Source organism: Apteryx rowi, unplaced genomic scaffold (assembly GCF_003343035.1).
Source record: "Apteryx rowi isolate R43461 unplaced genomic scaffold, aptRow1 scaffold_1069, whole genome shotgun sequence".
NCBI classification, from domain to species: Eukaryota; Metazoa; Chordata; class Aves; order Apterygiformes; family Apterygidae; genus Apteryx; species Apteryx rowi.
The window spans coordinates 104,672-123,804 of NW_020447274.1; the positions used below are offsets into that span (position 1 = coordinate 104,672).

Sequence of the window (19,133 nt, forward strand, 5' to 3'; positions counted from 1 at the left end):
GGGGAGGCGCGGGGCGCAGCGGGCGGGGAGGCTGCGAGGGGGAAGCTGAGCGCGGCGGTTTGGGGGAGGGCGCCGCTCGAGCTGTTTTGTCAGCCGCCATATTTGTGGGCCGAGTATTTTCGCGGAGGGGAGGGAGGCGACTGTTGGGAAGGGCTGGAGATGATGAGCTTGGGCAGGAACCATCCTGGCGGCGGCCGGGAGGGGGGAATGCCGCGGCCGGGCCGGAACCATCGGCGCGGAGGGGTGTGTGCGCGCTGGCGGCTCCCTGGGCGTGGGCAGGAAGTGCTCGCGCAGAAGCCGGCTGTGGGCGGGCCCGTGGGCAGGGCGGCCCCGCGCGCGGGCGGCGGGGGCGCTCCGGGGGCCTCGGCGAGTGCGGGATCCCGGGAGGCGGGGAGGGGAGCGCTGCCGGGGCGTAAACAGCGCCGGCGGCCTCCTGCCAGCACCCCTCACGCTCAGGAAAGATAGTGGCTTTGGTGATGCCGGGCAGCGTAGCCTGCCCGGGCCGATCGGGCGGGTGAGCGAGCCCCGATCCTCTGCGCTCCCCCGAGGGAAATGGCCCTGCTCCGCGGCTGTTGCTGAGGGTGGTGTCTTCCCGGCGTGCTGGTAAGCAGCGTTTGCTTACCCTCATTGTCTGGGGCTAAAGAGCATTCCTGTGTCTTTCTCCTCTTAATGGTCTGCATGAAAGTATCCATTGAGAATGGAATTCTCTTTTCCACTGGGCAGGGGATCCAGGCACCAAAGGCAGTTATCTGAGGAGGAGGAAGGTAACTAGGAGAGAGACTGTAAAAGGGATTCGGAATCAAAAAGCGGATGTCGTTACACTTTCCTGTTGGTTTTAGCTATCCCACACCTTAATAAAAGTACTTTTTGCCTCATACTGTGCGTTCCACATAAGCAGCTGTCTTCATGCACTTTTGTTGTGGTGAGGGAAAGTGTCTGCTGGTGACTTTCTTCCCAAGCAGCTGATGTAATTCTAAGAGACGAAAGCTGTGGGTAACTTTCCAGTTTTATCTCTTACAGCCTTTGAGTTGTTGTAAGAGGCAGAATAGTGCTAACAGAAATATGTTAAATTATTTGTATTTTGCCATAAGCGTGATATCTCTATTAATACTGAACAGAAACTGATGTCTTAGTTTACTAGTTTTCAAACCTGTGCACATGGTCTTCATTCCTGTGGATCTGCAGCTCACTACTGAGGGGAGGGAAGAAAGGTGCCTGTGATAATTAGCTAGGAAAAGCAAACCAGTTTGCCAGCCGTGAATTCATTATGCAGAAATGTGGTCTTCCTCTGGAGTATTTTTAGGATATTTGTAAATAGGAGTTTAAAAAAACAAAAACAAAAAATACTTCTTTAGCTCCCAGAGCATTTAAGTTACTCGCACTGAATTTCTAGAAAATTAGACCAGAGAAGTACCAATTCCAATTCTGTGTTAATTTCATTATATTTGTAGGGTATCCACTTTCCATTTAACCGGATTGTTATGTTTTCTGATTTAGCTTTATTTACAGGTGAGTTTTACAGGAAGGATGCTTAGATGCTAGTCCAATCATTTTTATCCTTCTGGTTTGTACACTTTCTTTTATTTGACATTTATAAAAGCAGTTCTAAGCCCTAAAGGAAAAACTTGTGGTTTAAAATATTTTCTTTCTGTTCTTGTTGCCTGGTTGCAGCCATGCTTAAGAATTTTGGGAGGGGAGGGGTAAGAGGTTGGAAACCTAACTTTTTTTTTTTTCTATAATACTGGGTTAAGTTAGATAGGTAAGTGTGGATAAGTAGCATATTTTTTGATTTCTGAAGGCTACCTATCTCGTCCCTCTCCCATTAATTTGTCAAAATAATCACTGTCATGATGAACACTGAGCAGTTGTGCATGTTTAATAGTTGTAGGAAGAGACATTAATTTTGTCTAGACGTTGAAGTTTTTGTTTTTTTCCCAAGGGCAGTTGTAAGAGGGACATTTTTTTAATGATGTGGTTTTTTTTCTTGCTTGTTGATTAAATGAAAGACAAATATCAAAAAAAACCCCAACAACATAAAATGATACCATACTCGTCTGTAACATGTTGCTGTACATTGGCACATCAATGTGTTTTATCTGAATAATCCCTAATGTTGCTAAGTATGTACAATAGTAAACAGAAATCGGGGCCAGTGTGTTTTCTTTGGTCCCTGAATTACAAATTCTGATGTGGGAACTTTTAATTCCAGTTAAATTTTCGGTGTCTCTTTATTTCTAGTTATTGGACCTTTTATAGCACTGTTAGTGTTTTAAACTTCTTCAGTCGGTAAGAAATTGATGTGCTTTAATCATATATTGTCTTGCAAAATTAAATTATTAAGTATTTCACCCAAACTTACATGAAGAGGGGTGATCTTTTCTATTTGTCTGTCATTTATAGAGAGCTGATAAGAGATCTGTAATGATTAAAGTGTTGTCTTTTTTTGTGTGTTTATGATATAAAAACATAGTAAGTTAAGGAATATCCATCTGAAAGTCAGATCTATAAGTAACGCTGGCATGAATAATAAAACTTAGGGGTTTTTTTTCATTTGTCTTTGGGAAAACAAGGTCAGTTTGTGAGAGCAGATAAAATAGCTGTTGGGAGGGTCTGATCTAATGGTAGCAGTTTAAAATATCTCATCTTCCCTTTAAAGGAGTTCTTTCAGAACTTTGAAGGTAGACTTTCAGAGGGATTGGCGTCATAAACTGAACAAAAGCAAATGCAGGCTGTGAATAATTGATATGTTAATTGTTACAGTCTTTCCTATTTTCTTCATGTATTAGCTATGCTTCTCTTTCAGTGTAATTGTATTTTGATCTCCATATTTGTCTATTTGTTGTATGCTAATACTAATTTAATTATTTTAGTGAATAAATAACACTGACTTGAAATGCAGAATTTCTGACTTGATCAGAATTAGAATGGTGAGGCCCTAATACTTTAAGCAAACGGTTAAAGATCAAGAGTATTTTTTTTCTGTAGCTGATGGTTATGCTTGCTGTTTCTTTATTAGGAATTTATTAGGAAGAAAAGGGAAGGGAATAAGAAAACAAACTTTTTAGCTTGACTTTATCAATTTGTCTTTAAAAAATACTTTCAACCCTCAGAAAAGAAAAACATTAAAATACCAGAAAGGCATCAGTTTAAAATACATAAAGTTCTCAATTAGAATTTTTGTAATCAAAATGCGTGCTCAATGGTGGTGAAAAAAGCTACCTTTTTGTATGGTGTATGGTACATATGCTGCTCTTATTCCAGTAGAAGATAAACTTGAAAATGAAGTTGTTTTTTTTAGAAAAGGCTTGGTTGGATTTAAGGGGAGCGAGATTTTTATCTACCCTAATTGCTCTGAGAACAAAGCCTGAAGAATTGGTCAAGAGAGAAGTGTGTTTATATGCACGTTTACACACACACACACACACACACACACACACGTGTTTTTCAGTATGTTCTAGGTCAAATCTACTTTACAAGTTGGATATTTCATAGTTACAGTCTGTGCTTCACTGTCTGGCAAATTAGATTGTGTTATTTTGTGCATCTCACTGGAGTTTAAAGTTTTAGCACTGAATGAGAATCATCCTCCTAATGTGGGCCTATTTAAAACAGTAAAATTACATTGGTGCTAGTAACTTTCTAGTAATGGTGATGATGTGATTATTAAATATGACACCGACAAACTTCAGGGAGAACTGAAGAAAACCTGTAGGCGTTGAACAAATTTCAAATACAGACACTCATTAACTGGAAATTTTGTATTATGGAGATGGTTTCTTACAGTATATCAAAACTATAATCTTTTTTTGTGGCACTTCTGAAATGTTATTTTTCTGTTACAGAGTTGTTACAGTTAGTGTTTCTGTAGTGTTTTTTTATAATATGAATTCTATACAGTGGTACTTATGTAAGAAGCTAGTATTTAGGAGATCTTACTTGTTATCATTAGGTAAAATTTTTCAAAACAATATGAGCAGTCCTGTTCAATAAAAGGTGCCAGGTTAACTGATGTCTTGGAAATAGATAGTTTGGGGGTTATACAACTTCAAGGTTTTTTTCTTACTGAAATAAAACAAATATTTTAATATAAATGTTTGTAGTTCATTATACTAACTGTTGCTCTAATTTTAGGTAAACATTACCAAATGAGGAGAAAAGGAAGATGTCATCGAGTATCGGCAGCAAGGCATTCTTCTTCCCCATGCAGTATTAAGCACTCCCCCACACGAGAAACCTTGACATACGCTCAAGCTCAAAGAATGGTTGAAATAGAAATTGAAGGTCGCCTGCATAGGATCAGTATATTTGATCCTTTAGAGATTATATTAGAAGATGATCTTACAGCCCAGGAAATGAGTGAATGCAACAGCAATAAAGAAAATAGTGAAAGACCACCAGTTTGTCTAAGAAGCAAACGGCATAAAAATAACAAAGTGAAAAAGAAAAATGAAGCTCTTCCAAGCTCACATGGTATACCTGCTACAACAGCTCCACTTCCAGAACCAAAAGTGCGGATTGTTGAATACAGTCCACCTTCTGCTCCTCGGCGGCCTCCAGTTTATTATAAATTCATTGAAAAATCAGCAGAGGAACTTGATAACGAAGTTGAATATGACATGGATGAAGAAGATTATGCATGGTTAGAAATAATAAATGAAAAGCGGAAAAGTGATGGGGTGTCAGTTGTGTCACAAAATATGTTTGAATTCCTAATGGATAGGTTTGAAAAAGAGTCTTATTGTGAGAACCAAAAACAGGGTGATCATCAGTCTTTAATTGATGAAGATGCGGTGTGTTGTATATGCATGGATGGTGAATGTCAAAACAGCAATGTAATCCTGTTTTGTGATATGTGTAATTTAGCAGTACATCAGGAATGCTATGGGGTGCCATATATACCTGAGGGCCAGTGGCTCTGCAGACACTGTCTGCAGTCCCGTTCCCGGCCTGTAGACTGTGTGCTGTGCCCAAACAAGGGAGGTGCCTTTAAAAAGACTGATGATGATCGTTGGGGACATGTTGTGTGTGCTTTGTGGATTCCAGAAGTTGGATTTGCCAATACAGTTTTTATTGAGCCAATTGATGGTGTCAGGAACATTCCCCCAGCCAGATGGAAGTTAACATGCTACCTCTGTAAACAGAAAGGTGTTGGTGCCTGCATCCAGTGCCACAAAGCAAATTGCTATACTGCATTCCATGTGACGTGTGCTCAAAAAGCTGGTCTATATATGAAAATGGAACCTGTGAAAGAACTAACTGGCAGTGGGACAACGTTCTCTGTGAAAAAGACTGCCTATTGTGATGTACATACTCCACCGGGTTGCATACGGAGACCTCTAAATATTTATGGAGAAGCTGAAATCAAAAACGGTGTTTGTAGAAAGGAGGGATCAGTCAGAACTGCTAGGTCTACATCAAAAGTCAGAAAAAAGACAAAAAAGGCCAAGAAAACAGTGGTTGAACCCTGTACAGTTATGCCAACAGTATCTGCTCCTTATATCCCCCCCCAGAGGTAAGCAAACCATCCAACTGAGAGAAACGTGCACTTTATTTGTCTGTTTAATTTTAAGCCAATGCTTAGATACAGATTTAGAAGTCTTTATGCATTTCTTATATGCCTCCCTTAAAGGCCATGCTCAGAGGATTAATGTAAGTTGTGTATGCTGTACATTTTTGAAATTGCATTAAAAATGCATTAGCTTCCCTATAGAAATCAGTAGATGGTCTGTCTTGTCTTCAGAAATGTTTTTTTTTGTCAGACCAAATGATTTTTGTGCTTAGTTGTTGTTCGCAATACCTTTGAGAATCAACTACTTAGTTTAGAATAACATATATATGACTCCAAGTCTCAGATAGTGGATAGTTAAAGCTAGTCAAATTAATCTGAATAAATAAATATTTTGAAACTGCAGTCCTTTTTTATTAACGTACGTACTGATTACTGACTGACTTCGACAAACAGCCTTTAGCTCCTGTGTGGTGTTTACAAACGTCAGATTAATTGCATTGTTCTCTGTCATGATTTGCATGGTAGAATTGTATTTTTTTCTGTTTAGTGATGTGCTAAAGAAAAGCTTAAGGTGACAGCAGGTAACATACTGTTATTTAAACAGGTGCTCTTGTTCATGTTGGGGGGGGAGTTCATATAAAACAGTTTGATCTTGACTGAATTAAGGCAATCTGGTTTGATTTTTTTTTTTTTGTGAAAGACAAAATAAGAAGGAACATGAACTAAATGATAGTTGGGAATTAGAATACACATTCCTAGTTCTAATTCTGGCAATTTTTCTCGTAGATAACTTTCATAATACTTAATACTAAAAGGATGCTATCATTAGAATGAAATGATTTTTAACAGTGTCATTAGATGTCAGAACACATATAAAAGGCTTTTTTTTTAATCAAAACTATTTTTTTCCCAAGATTGCAGAGATATTCAGCTTTCTTGCAGATATACTCAGTTTCATGTTACTGAAAACTAACATGGATCCTTACATTAATTGACAAAATTTCCTGATTTTGTGTTCTATATCAGAAGTTTTAAAATAAGCACAGTTTAAAAATATTTTGAAGTTTGGCTCAGTGAGACTCTTGCTTAAGTACTCCTTGTAATGTGAATGCACTTAATCCTAGAAAACTAATATCTGAATAAATAACATAACAGAAATAGTAATATTGAAAGGAGATGTGGTCTTGTTACAGACCCAAATCTCAGTTGTCAAATTTTCTTTAGTTCTCTTTTTTCTGTAGCAAAACTACAGCATGCATTTTTTTAAATATGCATCCATATGTTATTAATGAATGATGTGGAGCAGTTCACAGCAGTCTTCATTTAAATGATTTCTTTTCTCTAATCTGTTTTGTTAAATCTTTTTTTTTTTTTTTTTTTTTCCTTGGATCTGGAACCTGATTTGCCTTTCCTGGCAGAGATCTTGAGGAAAAACAATTGAGCCATTTAAATTATTAGAGAAGAAACATATAGGCTCCAAGTTTAAATACTGTGTTTTTCTTCCCCCCCCCCCACCACTTGCCCTAAAGAATTTGAAATAAGTATGTTCTCCACCTCTCAGAAAACTGGAGCACCTTTGTGGAGTTGTTTGGTTTGATTTAATTTCTTAATGATTAACACCTAGACTAGTAATAGGTCTACTTAGTATATAGTTGGTTCTTTAGAGAAGATAGCTGTAGAAGAATAGCAATGTTAAGATGATAGTGATACTGTTTCCTTATCTGGATGGTGAATGTACATGAAAGATTGTGAGCCTCTTACTGACACCATTTGCAATGATGCTGTTCTCCAAAACACCTGTCTTCATAGTCAAGTTATGTTAAAAGGTGTAAACCAACATACTTCATTATTTCTACACAATTTTTTGTAGTTCTTGAATTTCTTTATCATCTTATCTGTAGGTCAAGTTTCTGAGCTACTGCCTTGAATGATTTTGAGAACTGTACCCTTTCCAGTTACCAGAATTTCTTACACAGATGTCATACTCTAAGCTTTTCATTTACAAGTTATGTAGATGGTGTCATTCTGTAGATCATTTGTAATCTAATTGTATGGCCTCATAGGCTATCACTTGTGAGCTAGTGACACAAGAGCGTACGGTCAGATTTTAGAAGTGTTAAAATGGTGATTATAGGAGGTGAATGCCCGCTTGCTTGATTTCCCTGCCCTCCTTTCTTTTAAGTGGAAGATTTTTTTGTGCCTTTCTTTAAAATAAATAAATAAATAAACACTAAGCATGCATGTGGCAGAAATAAGCTTAGTCTCAAGTAGTCACATGCTTCTGGGAAGAGCTACTGAATGTCGGAGGAGCTGCACTGTGTGAATGTGTGTTGGGGGAAACTTAGACTCCAGAGAGTGCTTGGACCCTCTGATACATGGTGCTGGGAATGCTGGCCTCCTGCTGCCACCAGCCTGTTTGTTTATTTGTAAACACTGGCAAATTACGGCTGTGGTGCCGAGGTTCATACTCTGCTGATGGTATGTGATGGTAGAGTTGTGCCTTTTCTGCCCAATAGAAATACTGAAAGTATTTTATTTAGGCTGCAGGTGCAAAACTTAAAAGTTAGGAAATCCTAAATTTTAGAGTTTACTTTACGATCTAAGTTTTGCTCCTTGTCTGTGTGAGTTATGATTCTGTACTGATTCTCTGTTCCCTTTCTTGTGGATTTTCCCCCTTTTGCTGTTCTTCTTTCCCCTTTAATAACTACTGCTTTATATAGTGAATAGGATGGATGCATAAAGAAGCAGAATCATAGTGTTAGCTGGAAAACTTTAGCTGTCTTCTCTTATTTTTGAGTGTTTGATTTGTAACACAAATAACATTGTTTTGGTGTAGTCTCTTGATCTTGTGTACCAAAAGAGGCATCTAAAATGTGATTGCCTTATGAAAAGTGAAGCCAGTATCATTTAAAAATCTTGTGTAACTAGGATGTTGTGTGGGCATATACTCAGGGGAAAAACTGAATGTCATATAAAATATTTAAAAGCTTCAGTATATTTTGGAAATATACATTGAGATACAGTGTAATCTGTTTTGTTACAATGCCATTTGTGCAAGTATTGCTCTTCTAAGTGGAAGCAGATATCTTACAGTATATAAATCTTTGCTTTCATCTTTAATTTCTGTTTCTACATGGTGTATATATAGTCTCCGAAGTTAAGAAAGTATCTGAAATGCAATAGTTATAGGGAGCAAAAATAAGCAGCCCCCCACAAACACACATTCGTAACAAACAGGAACAAGGCATTATACTTGTCCATCAGGTTGTGTGCATCAGCTGTATTACTCCATACTGTTGGTAAAAGAGTAAATGATCCTTACAAAAGTAAGTAGTAGGCAGATAACTGCGAGGAAAAACTTCTCAGACTCTTAAATGTTATTTTTTAGGACAGCTGGAAAATATATATATATATATATATTTTTTTTTTTCAGTCAGCATTTTCGTGTGCTTCAAGTTACCTGGATTTTCTACATTGACCTTCGCTTTGATTAGAGAACACATTGTTCCTAGTAGTAAAAAACGGGTTTCTGTTACTGTATGCTGTGTACAACCAATATTTCCTTTTATTTCATAATTTCTCCAACATAACTATCCTGAACTTACTTACCAAATAATTAAGTGTCATCTTGATATCTGGACAAAAGCATCTTGATTGCTTTTAAAGGAAAGTGTGAACCAGAAAAAAACCTTATAGGAAGTGATGAAATGCAAAATAAGCTGAAAGAAACACTTACAAAGAGTTAACAGACATTCCTTTGAAACATTATTAGGCTGCATGCACAGACAATGCTTCTTTTTCAGCTGATCTGGGCATTTATTTATTTATTAAGAATACTTTCAGAAATTTGTTAAGTAGGGGGAAATAATAAATCCTGCTTAGAAGTCAGCGTAAATAATCATTGGATGATACTGCTAGAGACAGTGTTGCAACAACGTGGAAAGCTAAATAAATCCAGAGTAAGGTTTGTTAGCCATTTTACCTCAAATTTGTAAGTATGTATACTTTCACAAAATGATCTGGAAATATTTATTTGAATTACAAAAGAACATGATGCAGATTATGCCTTATAGCTTCAACTAATAATTAGAAAATGCAACTAGGTGGAAGGGGAAATAGCAATTTTGCAGAACAATTACTGTATAACATTGTTGAGTTTGGATGAAGAGTGATTGGATAGTCAGATTATTATAAGAAACCTGTGGACTCTAAAAGAGGTAGGACTTTTGTGTCACTAGTAAAATTGGATGTTTCTTCTAAGATTTGTCGGCTTTAGAACCCTTCTGGTCCCTGTGGAAACTACTGCTGAAGTCAGTGCCCTCTTTGGTTAAATCAAAAAATAATTTTGTTTAAATCAGGAAAAGAGCTACGAGATTGTGATCACTAGCTTTGTCTCACTGGTATTTTAAAAAATGATAAGGTAACTTCAGAGCTTTCTTTTCATGCTAATTCATCATGACTCTGTCTGAGTTATTAAATTAGAATTAATGAATGTGGTTGAGAAAGTGTGAATTTTTTAAGTACATTGTAAAAGTGGATATTGATTAAAAAAAAATGGAGAAGATGGTTGTATGTCTGGCATTAAAAGTATTTATCTTGACTGATGTTGGGGAGAGAGGGTGTTTCCCCCCTATAAAAGCCCAGAGGGTGGAAATGATGCATCTTATTTAAAGTTTTTAAAAAGGAGGTATAGGAATATGGTGTAGATATCTTTTTCTTCTTTTCTATTTCTTTCAGAGGTACAGTGAAACAATGGAAATACTTCAATAGAAGCAACAGAAGTACTTCTTTAAGCAGGAAAGCTTAAAATGGAAATTAGTATAGGTTAGGGACTTCTGTAAGGTGCATTATTAGCATCCTGTGTGGCCTCTGAGAGTCTCAGGCGTCAGTGATTCCATATCTGATTCTGCTTATTTTTGTTCTTCAGTTAATAAGATCAAAATTCATGCTGCCAATTTAATAATAGTAAAACGCTACAGCTATTTCAAATATTTTTATTCTTGAATATTTTTGTTTCTCCAGTTGTGTGATTTTTTTTTTTTTAAATTACAAGGTGCAGGATCTTATCAATACTATACAAAGATATGATTTTCAGCATACATTTATATATATATAAAACTTGATAGTCAAGTTATAGAATGCACAAAAAATTAGCAGGTTAATGCTGAGATTTCTTTTATCACAAATAAAAGACAATTTTTGATTAATACTTTATCTTCTGCTAATGGATTTAGCCTTTTGAGATTATTTCGAAATCATATATGGCATGGTTATGACTATGTACAAAAAGTGAAGGAAAGAAAATATTTTGAGTAATTTTAAAGAAAAGTCATAACTCGGAATGTATGATGTATAGAAGGTGGTGGAAGTGAGTCTATGCATGTGACTTTTCAGAGAAGACTGAGGAGGTTTTCCAGTGTGACAGTGTTTTTGTTGGTGGTTGTTTTGTTTTGTTTTTTCCACAAGGTTTGAAAGATCAGAGGTGTGGGTTTGTTTTTTTTTTTTAATGGAGAAATTGGATTTCTTATTGGGGGAGGGAGTTGAAATAACAAAACTCTCTCTCCACAGCTTAAAAAAAAGTGTAGTGAAAAGCAAGGGTTTACATATATTTTTGGATAGGCAACTGCTGCCAAAGGTTTTATATGAGAAGAATTGAATATTGTCAGTCCAAGCACTCTTTCTCATCTCTGGAAGCTGAAAGTTTTGGATACAGGATTAGGAGGAGTAATTGGCAAGACCTCAGAATTCATTCCTATTCCCAAAATAGAAACTTTCATAGCTTTTTTTTTTTTACTCTGGTTTTCTGCTAATTCTCTTCTAATTAGTATCTGTGGGATTACTGTAATTGTGTGTGGTTAATTTTTGTGTCTTTTTTTTTCTGCTTCCTATGAGTGTCAGTATATTCCATGGAATTGAGCAGAACAGGGCTTGGAATTTCAAATGTTCTTGAAAGTCAGTTTACTAAGTTAAAATTTATTCAATTTATACGTTTTATGTTTTGTTCTGACAGTTTTAAAGAACGTATCAAGAATCTTTGTGTTGGAAAATAGGATGGGTTTATTTGCCCAGTGCAGTGGAACCTCATTTGATCGTTTATGGGTATTACCATAAATCAAGACAAATTGGTATTTATTGATATTTTAGTATAAGTAGTGTAGAAGTATTATAATTGAAATACTAGTTTTAGTTCATGTTTAAAAGTTGATTGGTTCTAGTGGATATTTAATCTTACTGAACCTTATTAATTATCATATTAAGTTCCTGCTTCCTGAGTTACTATAGTAATAGTGAAAGAATCGCATAATTGCTGTAGGATGGAAATTTTCTCTCTGGTTTATATTTTGAAGAACTTATATTTTGAAAACTCTAAGAATGGAGAGACACTATAGACTCATGTATAGACACATATTATAATACTTGCAGATGAAATCTGTGGGGTCAGAAAGCAGATATTGTACATTAACTGTTTCTTTAATGCCCACTAATGTACAGTCCTTGGGCTGGTTAGTGATGATTAGTAGAAAAATGGCTGGTTGTCTCTTTGCTGGCTTTCCTTCTGTTTGACTGCTGCATAGTTAATCACCAAAAATACTGTTTTCATTTTTTCTTGTAACTAATTGCAGTAGTAGCCACAATGATATGTAACTGAAACTGGGAGAGGAAGCAGTCATGAGTAGGAAGAGGGAGGCTATGAAATTGCAAATATTTTCTCCAATATAAGAGATTTGCTCTTGTCGTATTTTATGCATTTCTGTTTTTTTTAAAAAAAAGAAAAAGAAACATAGGATTAAGTGTTTGTGTTTATAATTTTTCTCTGAATGCTTTGACCGCTGCATTAAGAGCACCACCCTTTTTGCATGGTGGATTATCCATCAAGTACCTCTGTGTGAGGAGAGGGTTAGTGCAGAACATCTGATAAAGGACGAATTCTCACCAAAGATATTTTAACTTAAAATGAAATTTAATATACATGATTGGAGTCTGTCTTACTCATTCAGAACAGAACAGTTTCCTTCCCTTATCCTTCTGTTGCTTTTGTAAATGCAGGATATTTTTAGTGCTGTAATTTACTCTCATCCTAACTTACAGTTCAGGATCAGAACTGCAAATGCTTTGAAAACTTGAGTTGGAAAAGGAGCTTTCCCCCTATGAAAGATAAGCAGGGGGATTGTAAGATACCTCAGTATCATGTTTGTAGCACACGTCACAGTGTTTTAGAGTAGGATACAAGTGGAGCTGGGGGAGGGAGGCAGTACTGGCTTTCCCAGTTGCTGTTACACAGATACAATAGTTTTCAAAAACGTTTTGACATCTATGTAGTCTTGGAACATAGCCCAAAAAACAGAAAATCAACAGGGAGTATGCCTGGCCGGCATGCCAAGAAATCAAAAGGCAGCAGTAGTTAGCTTGAGAAAATGGCTGGCCTGGAATGATAGTTCATGCATCAGTACTGTTGGCTTTTATCAACCTGCAACCTCGTGCTTCCGTTACAGGATCAGTTATGTAAAAAGAGCTACTGAAAGTCATGGGAATGCAGTTACCTTTTAAGGAACTTTTGAAATACCTAAATTGTACAAGGGTTTTTTGACTGCTAAATTTGCTTTAATTTGTACTGTTATGGAGAGACCGCTTGGAGAAATGTATTAATCTTATTTACAGATTTTGTCTCTTATATATATGTATATTTAAAAATAACTGATAAACTGTGTGGCGGGGGGGAACAACATATTTTGGGTCACGCTCACTGTTCAAGCCTCAACTCACTGACACAGGCTACAGTTGCTCAGTCTGTGTACAGTGTAAGAACAGTTTTCTTCCGTGCTGAGCCTAATTGTGTTAATCATTTTGCTGTTTTGAGAGAGAAATGTTTAGCACTTAACACGGTCCTTTTCAGAAGATCGCTTGGGAATTTGTCTAACAAGTTCTCTGTCCTATAAAGAACTAGAACAGCAATAGTACTTCTGATCTTTTCTGCTTGCTTTCTGTGGTAACTATAGTTGTGGCTTTTTATTTTTGACCTGTCTAAAGTTAATTATATGGTAGGGGAGACAGTAACTCTGGCTGTATTTTCCAAATGTGTGTTCCTAAACTACCTTCTTTGGGCTGTCTTGCACAGTAGTTTTGCTTTTGACAGTCTCAACAGAGAGATCAGAAATACTTATGCAGTGAGATTGCTGTATTATTTCTGAAGAGAAAGTATTACAGCTTAAAGTAATACAATGTTTAATGCATGTTTTAAATCTCTCAATTTTTTTTCTCTCAGTACTTACTATGCTTGGCTTGCAGTTGACACTTGTTGTTAGCAAGTAAAACTACAGAATATTCTTTCTGTGATGTTCTTACACTGGGCAAAATCTCTAGAAAGGCTTTTTCTTCAAGACAGTTATTTTGAAGGAAAAAAAGCCTTTGCTTGTGTGTTTTGTTTATTCTGGGAGCTGATCTAAGTCCTTTTGTAAACTTTGCTTCTGCTTGGGGGATTTGTCAGTGTGGTGCAGCAGTTAACCCTGTCTTGTGCAAGTCAGACCATGGATTACAAACTATAAAGTCTTCAGGCAGCTCTCCCTTACCTACCTATAAAATATACATTTTCTTTATTCTTCAAGAAATTCCTATAAATTTTATATATATATATATATATATATATATATATATATATATATATAAAAGGAGTATTCAGCAACCTCCTTCAAGACCTCTAAGAATTTTAAAATCTTACCTTTAGTTCTAGCTCAGGTAGGAGCAGGAAGATCCTTGTTCAGGACTGACACATATGTATTTAATATCATGAATGTGTTCAAATTCATTGCAGCCGCATGTATCTTTGTGAATGAGACTTTCTTTCCCAGTAGGATGATAACTGGGTGATGACGATCAAGGACAGGAACTTTAAGGTCAGTAACTGGTCTGTGTTACTCACAGGGTTCTACAGCAGCAGGTGAATCTTGTCTTATTTCCCCCAAATGATTGTATTGCATCTGTCAAAACTTGGAGAGTTGCAGGCAGTAAGAGTCTACCTGGGAGTATGTGACCAAGCAGAAAGACGATAAAAGAACTATGCTGTAGGTAGTGGATTCTTGTGGTAGATGTAATGTCCTTGCCTAGGACATTACGACCATAGTGTGGATGCTTTGTAGATATGTGCCATGTGAAGAGTGCCTGAGCTTCACTGTATTTAGATAAATTAAAGCATGATTTAATTGATGATATATTGCCACTACTTAAGCCTCGTGTCTAACTGAAATATCAACAGCCATTGTTTATTTTTTTGGGAGGGGAGAGGAGTAGGTTTTTGTAATGTGTTAGGTTAGTTTCTGCAGTCTGAAGTACCTTGTGTTTATTTGTATTTTGAAAGTAGGAGAATATCTTCTGCTAACATCTCTTCGAAGCTTATTCTAGTATTTTACTATCACAATTATCTATGACTAGAATGGTTCCTTTTGTGAAAAGGCAAATGTACTTGAAGCTGTAATTAAAGATGTTTGGTTAGTCTTGCCACATCTGATGGGCATGAAGCCAAGGCACCTTTCTTCACGCTGAGTTATGATTCTCTGGTCTCTCCAAATAGGTATATATTTGGCTCTGCTTTTTTTGGCTTAGTTCAGTGGGTTTTGCTGTCTCTGAGAGAGAGATGTGAAAGTGATTGATTGTATTTTATAATTAATTGTAGTTCTGTTGTTGTGTATGAAGTTTAATATGGTCACATAACTCTGAGCACCCCTTCTGTCCTTTGGTAAAAGACTTTTGAAATAGTCCTGAGTCTGTCTATAGACTTTCTGAGCTTCATTTGAATTAAGCTAGAATTTTTCAAGACTGCCTAACAGGTTTAGTTATTCATTGAAAAACAATGTAGTTGAAGAAGGGAAAGGTACTATACACTGTATTTTGAAGAAGACCTGTGCTTGTGCTGCCTGTATTCTGTGGTGACCAAAAGGTCTGTAGCTACAGTTAGCAAAGCACTGAACAGAACTGGTACACCTTACCTCCTATGGGGCTTAGAAAAAATAACTGTGGATAGATGGCTTTTGGTGAAGTCAGAGTAAATTCACCTGTATGCTTTTTTTAAAACTACCGTATAAGTTTCTCAGGTATTTCAAAAATCATTTTATCTAAGGTTTACTTATACCTTTACGTTTTATTTATGTATTTGACTATTTTTTCTTCTATCGCTTGGCTGAGAAGCTGCTTTATTCCTAATATTAAAAAGAGGAAAGCAGAAAAATACTGATGTATCTGTTCAGAATTTTTTTTTTTTAATGGCTCATTGTAGTGCTCTACAAATCGGACATCTCTCCTCAGTTTGCTGCTACTTGTTTTGGTATTAAATTTTGTTGGAGAATCTGGTAAATATGCTATCCTGTGTAGAATTTTGCTGTAAGTAGTAATATACTGGAAAGAAAGCTAACACTTCTGTTCATTTATGTTATCCTGTAATTCCATTTTTACCTCCTGCTAAGGAAAATCCTTACCTCTCTTCAACTGCTTCCCCACCCCAAAGCAAACAACAAAAAACAGAATCACAGAATAGTTGAGACTGGAAGGGGCCTCTGGAGATTGTCTGATCCAACCTCCTGCTCAGTTAAGGTCAGCTAGAGAGGAGGGAAAAAACAAAAAATACCCCCCCCCCCCACCTCAACAAACCAAAACAAAAAAAAAAACCCAAAACAGAATACAGGTGGTTGGAGCCCTGGGACATAATATTTGCATCTATTTTAAAAGGTTCTGAAGAAAGTGGTATTTAACCAAGATATTTCACTTAACTGATTTTATCATCCTCTCTTGCAGCCTTTCTCTGTGGATATTTTCATCATATGTGTAGGATAAAATCCTAAAGTGTTTGCTCTTTTAAACTTTTTCTTCCCTTTATATACTGAAAGGTTAATGTTAGTACTTCAGTAACACAAACTTTGTTGTAAACTTTATAGAGTGCATTCATACTTTTTTACATAAAAAGTTTGAAGATACATTCTCTTTAAAAGAAACTACTAATTGTGTATAAGTGACTACTAATTCTGCATTATGTTGCATGTATTAAATATGCAACAATCTGAAAACTTCAGTATGAATTTAGAGCTTTATTTCCAATTTTATTTTAAATAGAATTATTTTAAAATTCACATGAAGCTTTAGTCTCAGTCCTAATATTTGGTAGCAACTAAAATGCCAAGGAGATGTATTTGATTGTAATTTACTACTAGGAAGTAATTGGACTAAAAATATGTAGTTGAAAGACATTAGTAATATGATGGTCATTGCTGTTGCTCTATTATACATTTATATATTTTGATGTTGAACTTCTATAGACAAATATATTCTATGCTTTGCTGCAAAAAATACAATATCAGTTTTTCCATATTTTAGATTAAATAAAATTATGAATCAGGTGGCCATTCAGCGGAAGAAGCAGTTTGTTGAACGAGTGCACAGTTACTGGTTGCTTAAAAGGCTGTCTAGGAATGGTGTTCCTCTGTTGAGAAGGCTGCAGTCCAGTTTACAGTCACAAAGAAGCACACAACAGGTATGTGACACACTTTTCACTTACAAGAAGAACTCAAGAAGTCTCTGTTTTAGTGAATAGATATTAACTAGGACACAGCATTGAGTGAAAACTTTTCCTTATTTTTAAGTAGTGTGTTCTGTACTTAAAATTAGACATTATATAGGTCTTACAACTTTTTAATTTCTTGTGAGATATACAAAATATTTGTGCAGGGTTATCTTTTCTTTTGTTTAAATATTTCACAAAAAATACCATCATCAAAACTCTCCTAATACTATTGTTTATTGATTAATACTACGGTTTTTGGAACTCATTCCTCAATGTGCCATGAATCTTAGTAAGATAAAAATAAATTTTATTTTAAATTCATTAGAAGATGCAAAGTAAATTTAGACTTTGCAACATAGAATTAAGAAAAATGGGAATGTTTTACAGAGTAAAGGTTAGATGTATTGGTTTTACAGTGTTTGAGGTTTGGATCCTTTTGCCCACATTGTTTGGTAGTAACAGAACAAAGAACAATCCTGGTTGAAGTTCAAAGACCTGTTGATTCCACTTTTGGTTTCACTTTTGACATAGTTAAGTGGGACTATAGACAAGCATAAATTTATGCTGATTATTTTGTACAGGTAAAATTCATCCTATCTAAAGTACATCTAAGTTGATTAAACTTTTACTCATTTAGCAGTCAGAATTGCTGAAAATTGGAAAGAAAAACAGTCACTCCCAAGTTTATATCAGATTCAGAAAGCAGTACTTTTCTGCTTCCCATTTTTGTAATATGGTCAACGTTAGGGATATCAGTAGCACTTAATGTCTCATTTCAAGTCACTAAATGACTCTGGAAAATAATTAAAACCTCGTTTGGCTTCTGTGGATAGACCTGTGTATGTAGTCCTTGAAATGCAGTGAAACAGCATAATGTAGGTATTCTTATTGCATACCCATTACCCTTTTTAAATTTAACTGAGAATGTAATTGGCTGTGTTTTTTTTCATCCTCCAGATGTTTATGACTTCCAGGGGAATTGTTCATGTAAAATAGCTTCTAGGACTTACGAATGCATTTTATAACTTTGAAAACTTTGTATATGAGTATCATTTACTTGTATTAAGTTGAGTTTTTTTCCCCCTTTAGAGCTTAACTATAGCTTAACTATTATTTCTGTTTGAATTGAATTGTGTTGTTGTTTGCTGATAAATCATTAATTGCTACAGTCATAAAAACACCATGGTCAGCACTGCTTCCTAATTGTCTTTGATCTTTCTTTTTTCTTCTGTATTTCTTTTCTTAGCTTTTCATGGGGAAAAAAACTAATTCCTAATTCATTGATATTAGTATTACTTCAGTAACTGATTATCTTTTTAGGTGGAATTAACTTTGATTATAAATTGGCCACTTGTTTATCTTTCTTTCCTTGCTTCTACGTTATCTCAATTTTTATGCTACTTTTTGAGGAGTAGTAACTTCCCTAAATACTCTATTTTAAAATTTTGAATTCAGAATATAATTTAATATATATTAGATAACTGCTCATCAGATGTTATTATGAATTTCTATGTTAATTTCAATGGTTACAGGACTAAACTTCTGTAGAAAATTATATAGGTGGCATGCTGCTTATTTGGATCAGAAGTTGTGGGTTACTTACGTAAACTCTAAAACAGAGTGTGGTCCTATCCCTTCAGTTCAGTACCAGAAATTTCTGTTCTTCAGAACAGCATCTGTCAGTTACCTTGTAATAGTTGCAATTAACTTATTCAGATAATAAACATTTGAAAAATAATAATTTTGAATGAATTTGATTTTAGTATTGTTAAGGACTCAAGCACAAAGTCCAGGGTACATGTGGAAGCGCAGACCTAGCTAGACTATAATTACAGTTCCTGAAAACATTATATTTACTAGTTGATGGTTGGGAAGTACTTCTACTGTTAAGATGTCATGTTTTGGTGAATCAGAAGTGCAAAATTTCTAAAGAATAAATTAATAACTGCCAAAGTAAGATGATTGTTATAATTGATGTTTGATTATACCAAAACAAGCCTTAGTCTGGAGCTGTTTAAAATGCCTTCATTTATTTGTGTTCCTGTCCAAACACATGATTTCTTTCTTTTTTTTTTTTTA

At 35.7% G+C, this 19,133-nt stretch overlaps 1 protein-coding gene across 3 annotated transcripts in view; it reads left to right on the forward strand.

Annotated features, from left to right (window-relative positions):
* Positions 1-392: 392 nt before the first annotated feature.
* The window catches only part of BRD1 (bromodomain containing 1), a 60,090-nt gene continuing 41,349 nt past the window's right edge, over positions 393-19,133 (forward strand). For 2 of the 3 annotated variants that reach the window (XM_026070020.1, XM_026070028.1), the window contains exons 1-2: positions 4,132-5,512; positions 16,868-17,024. In XM_026070020.1, the coding sequence (XP_025925805.1) occupies positions 4,146-5,512; positions 16,868-17,024 (1,524 nt within the window). In that variant the 5' untranslated portion in view covers positions 4,132-4,145. Of the gene's footprint in view, positions 604-4,131; positions 5,513-16,867; positions 17,025-19,133 lie in introns of those variants that run through there. The other variant, XM_026070009.1, reaches the window with a different exon arrangement.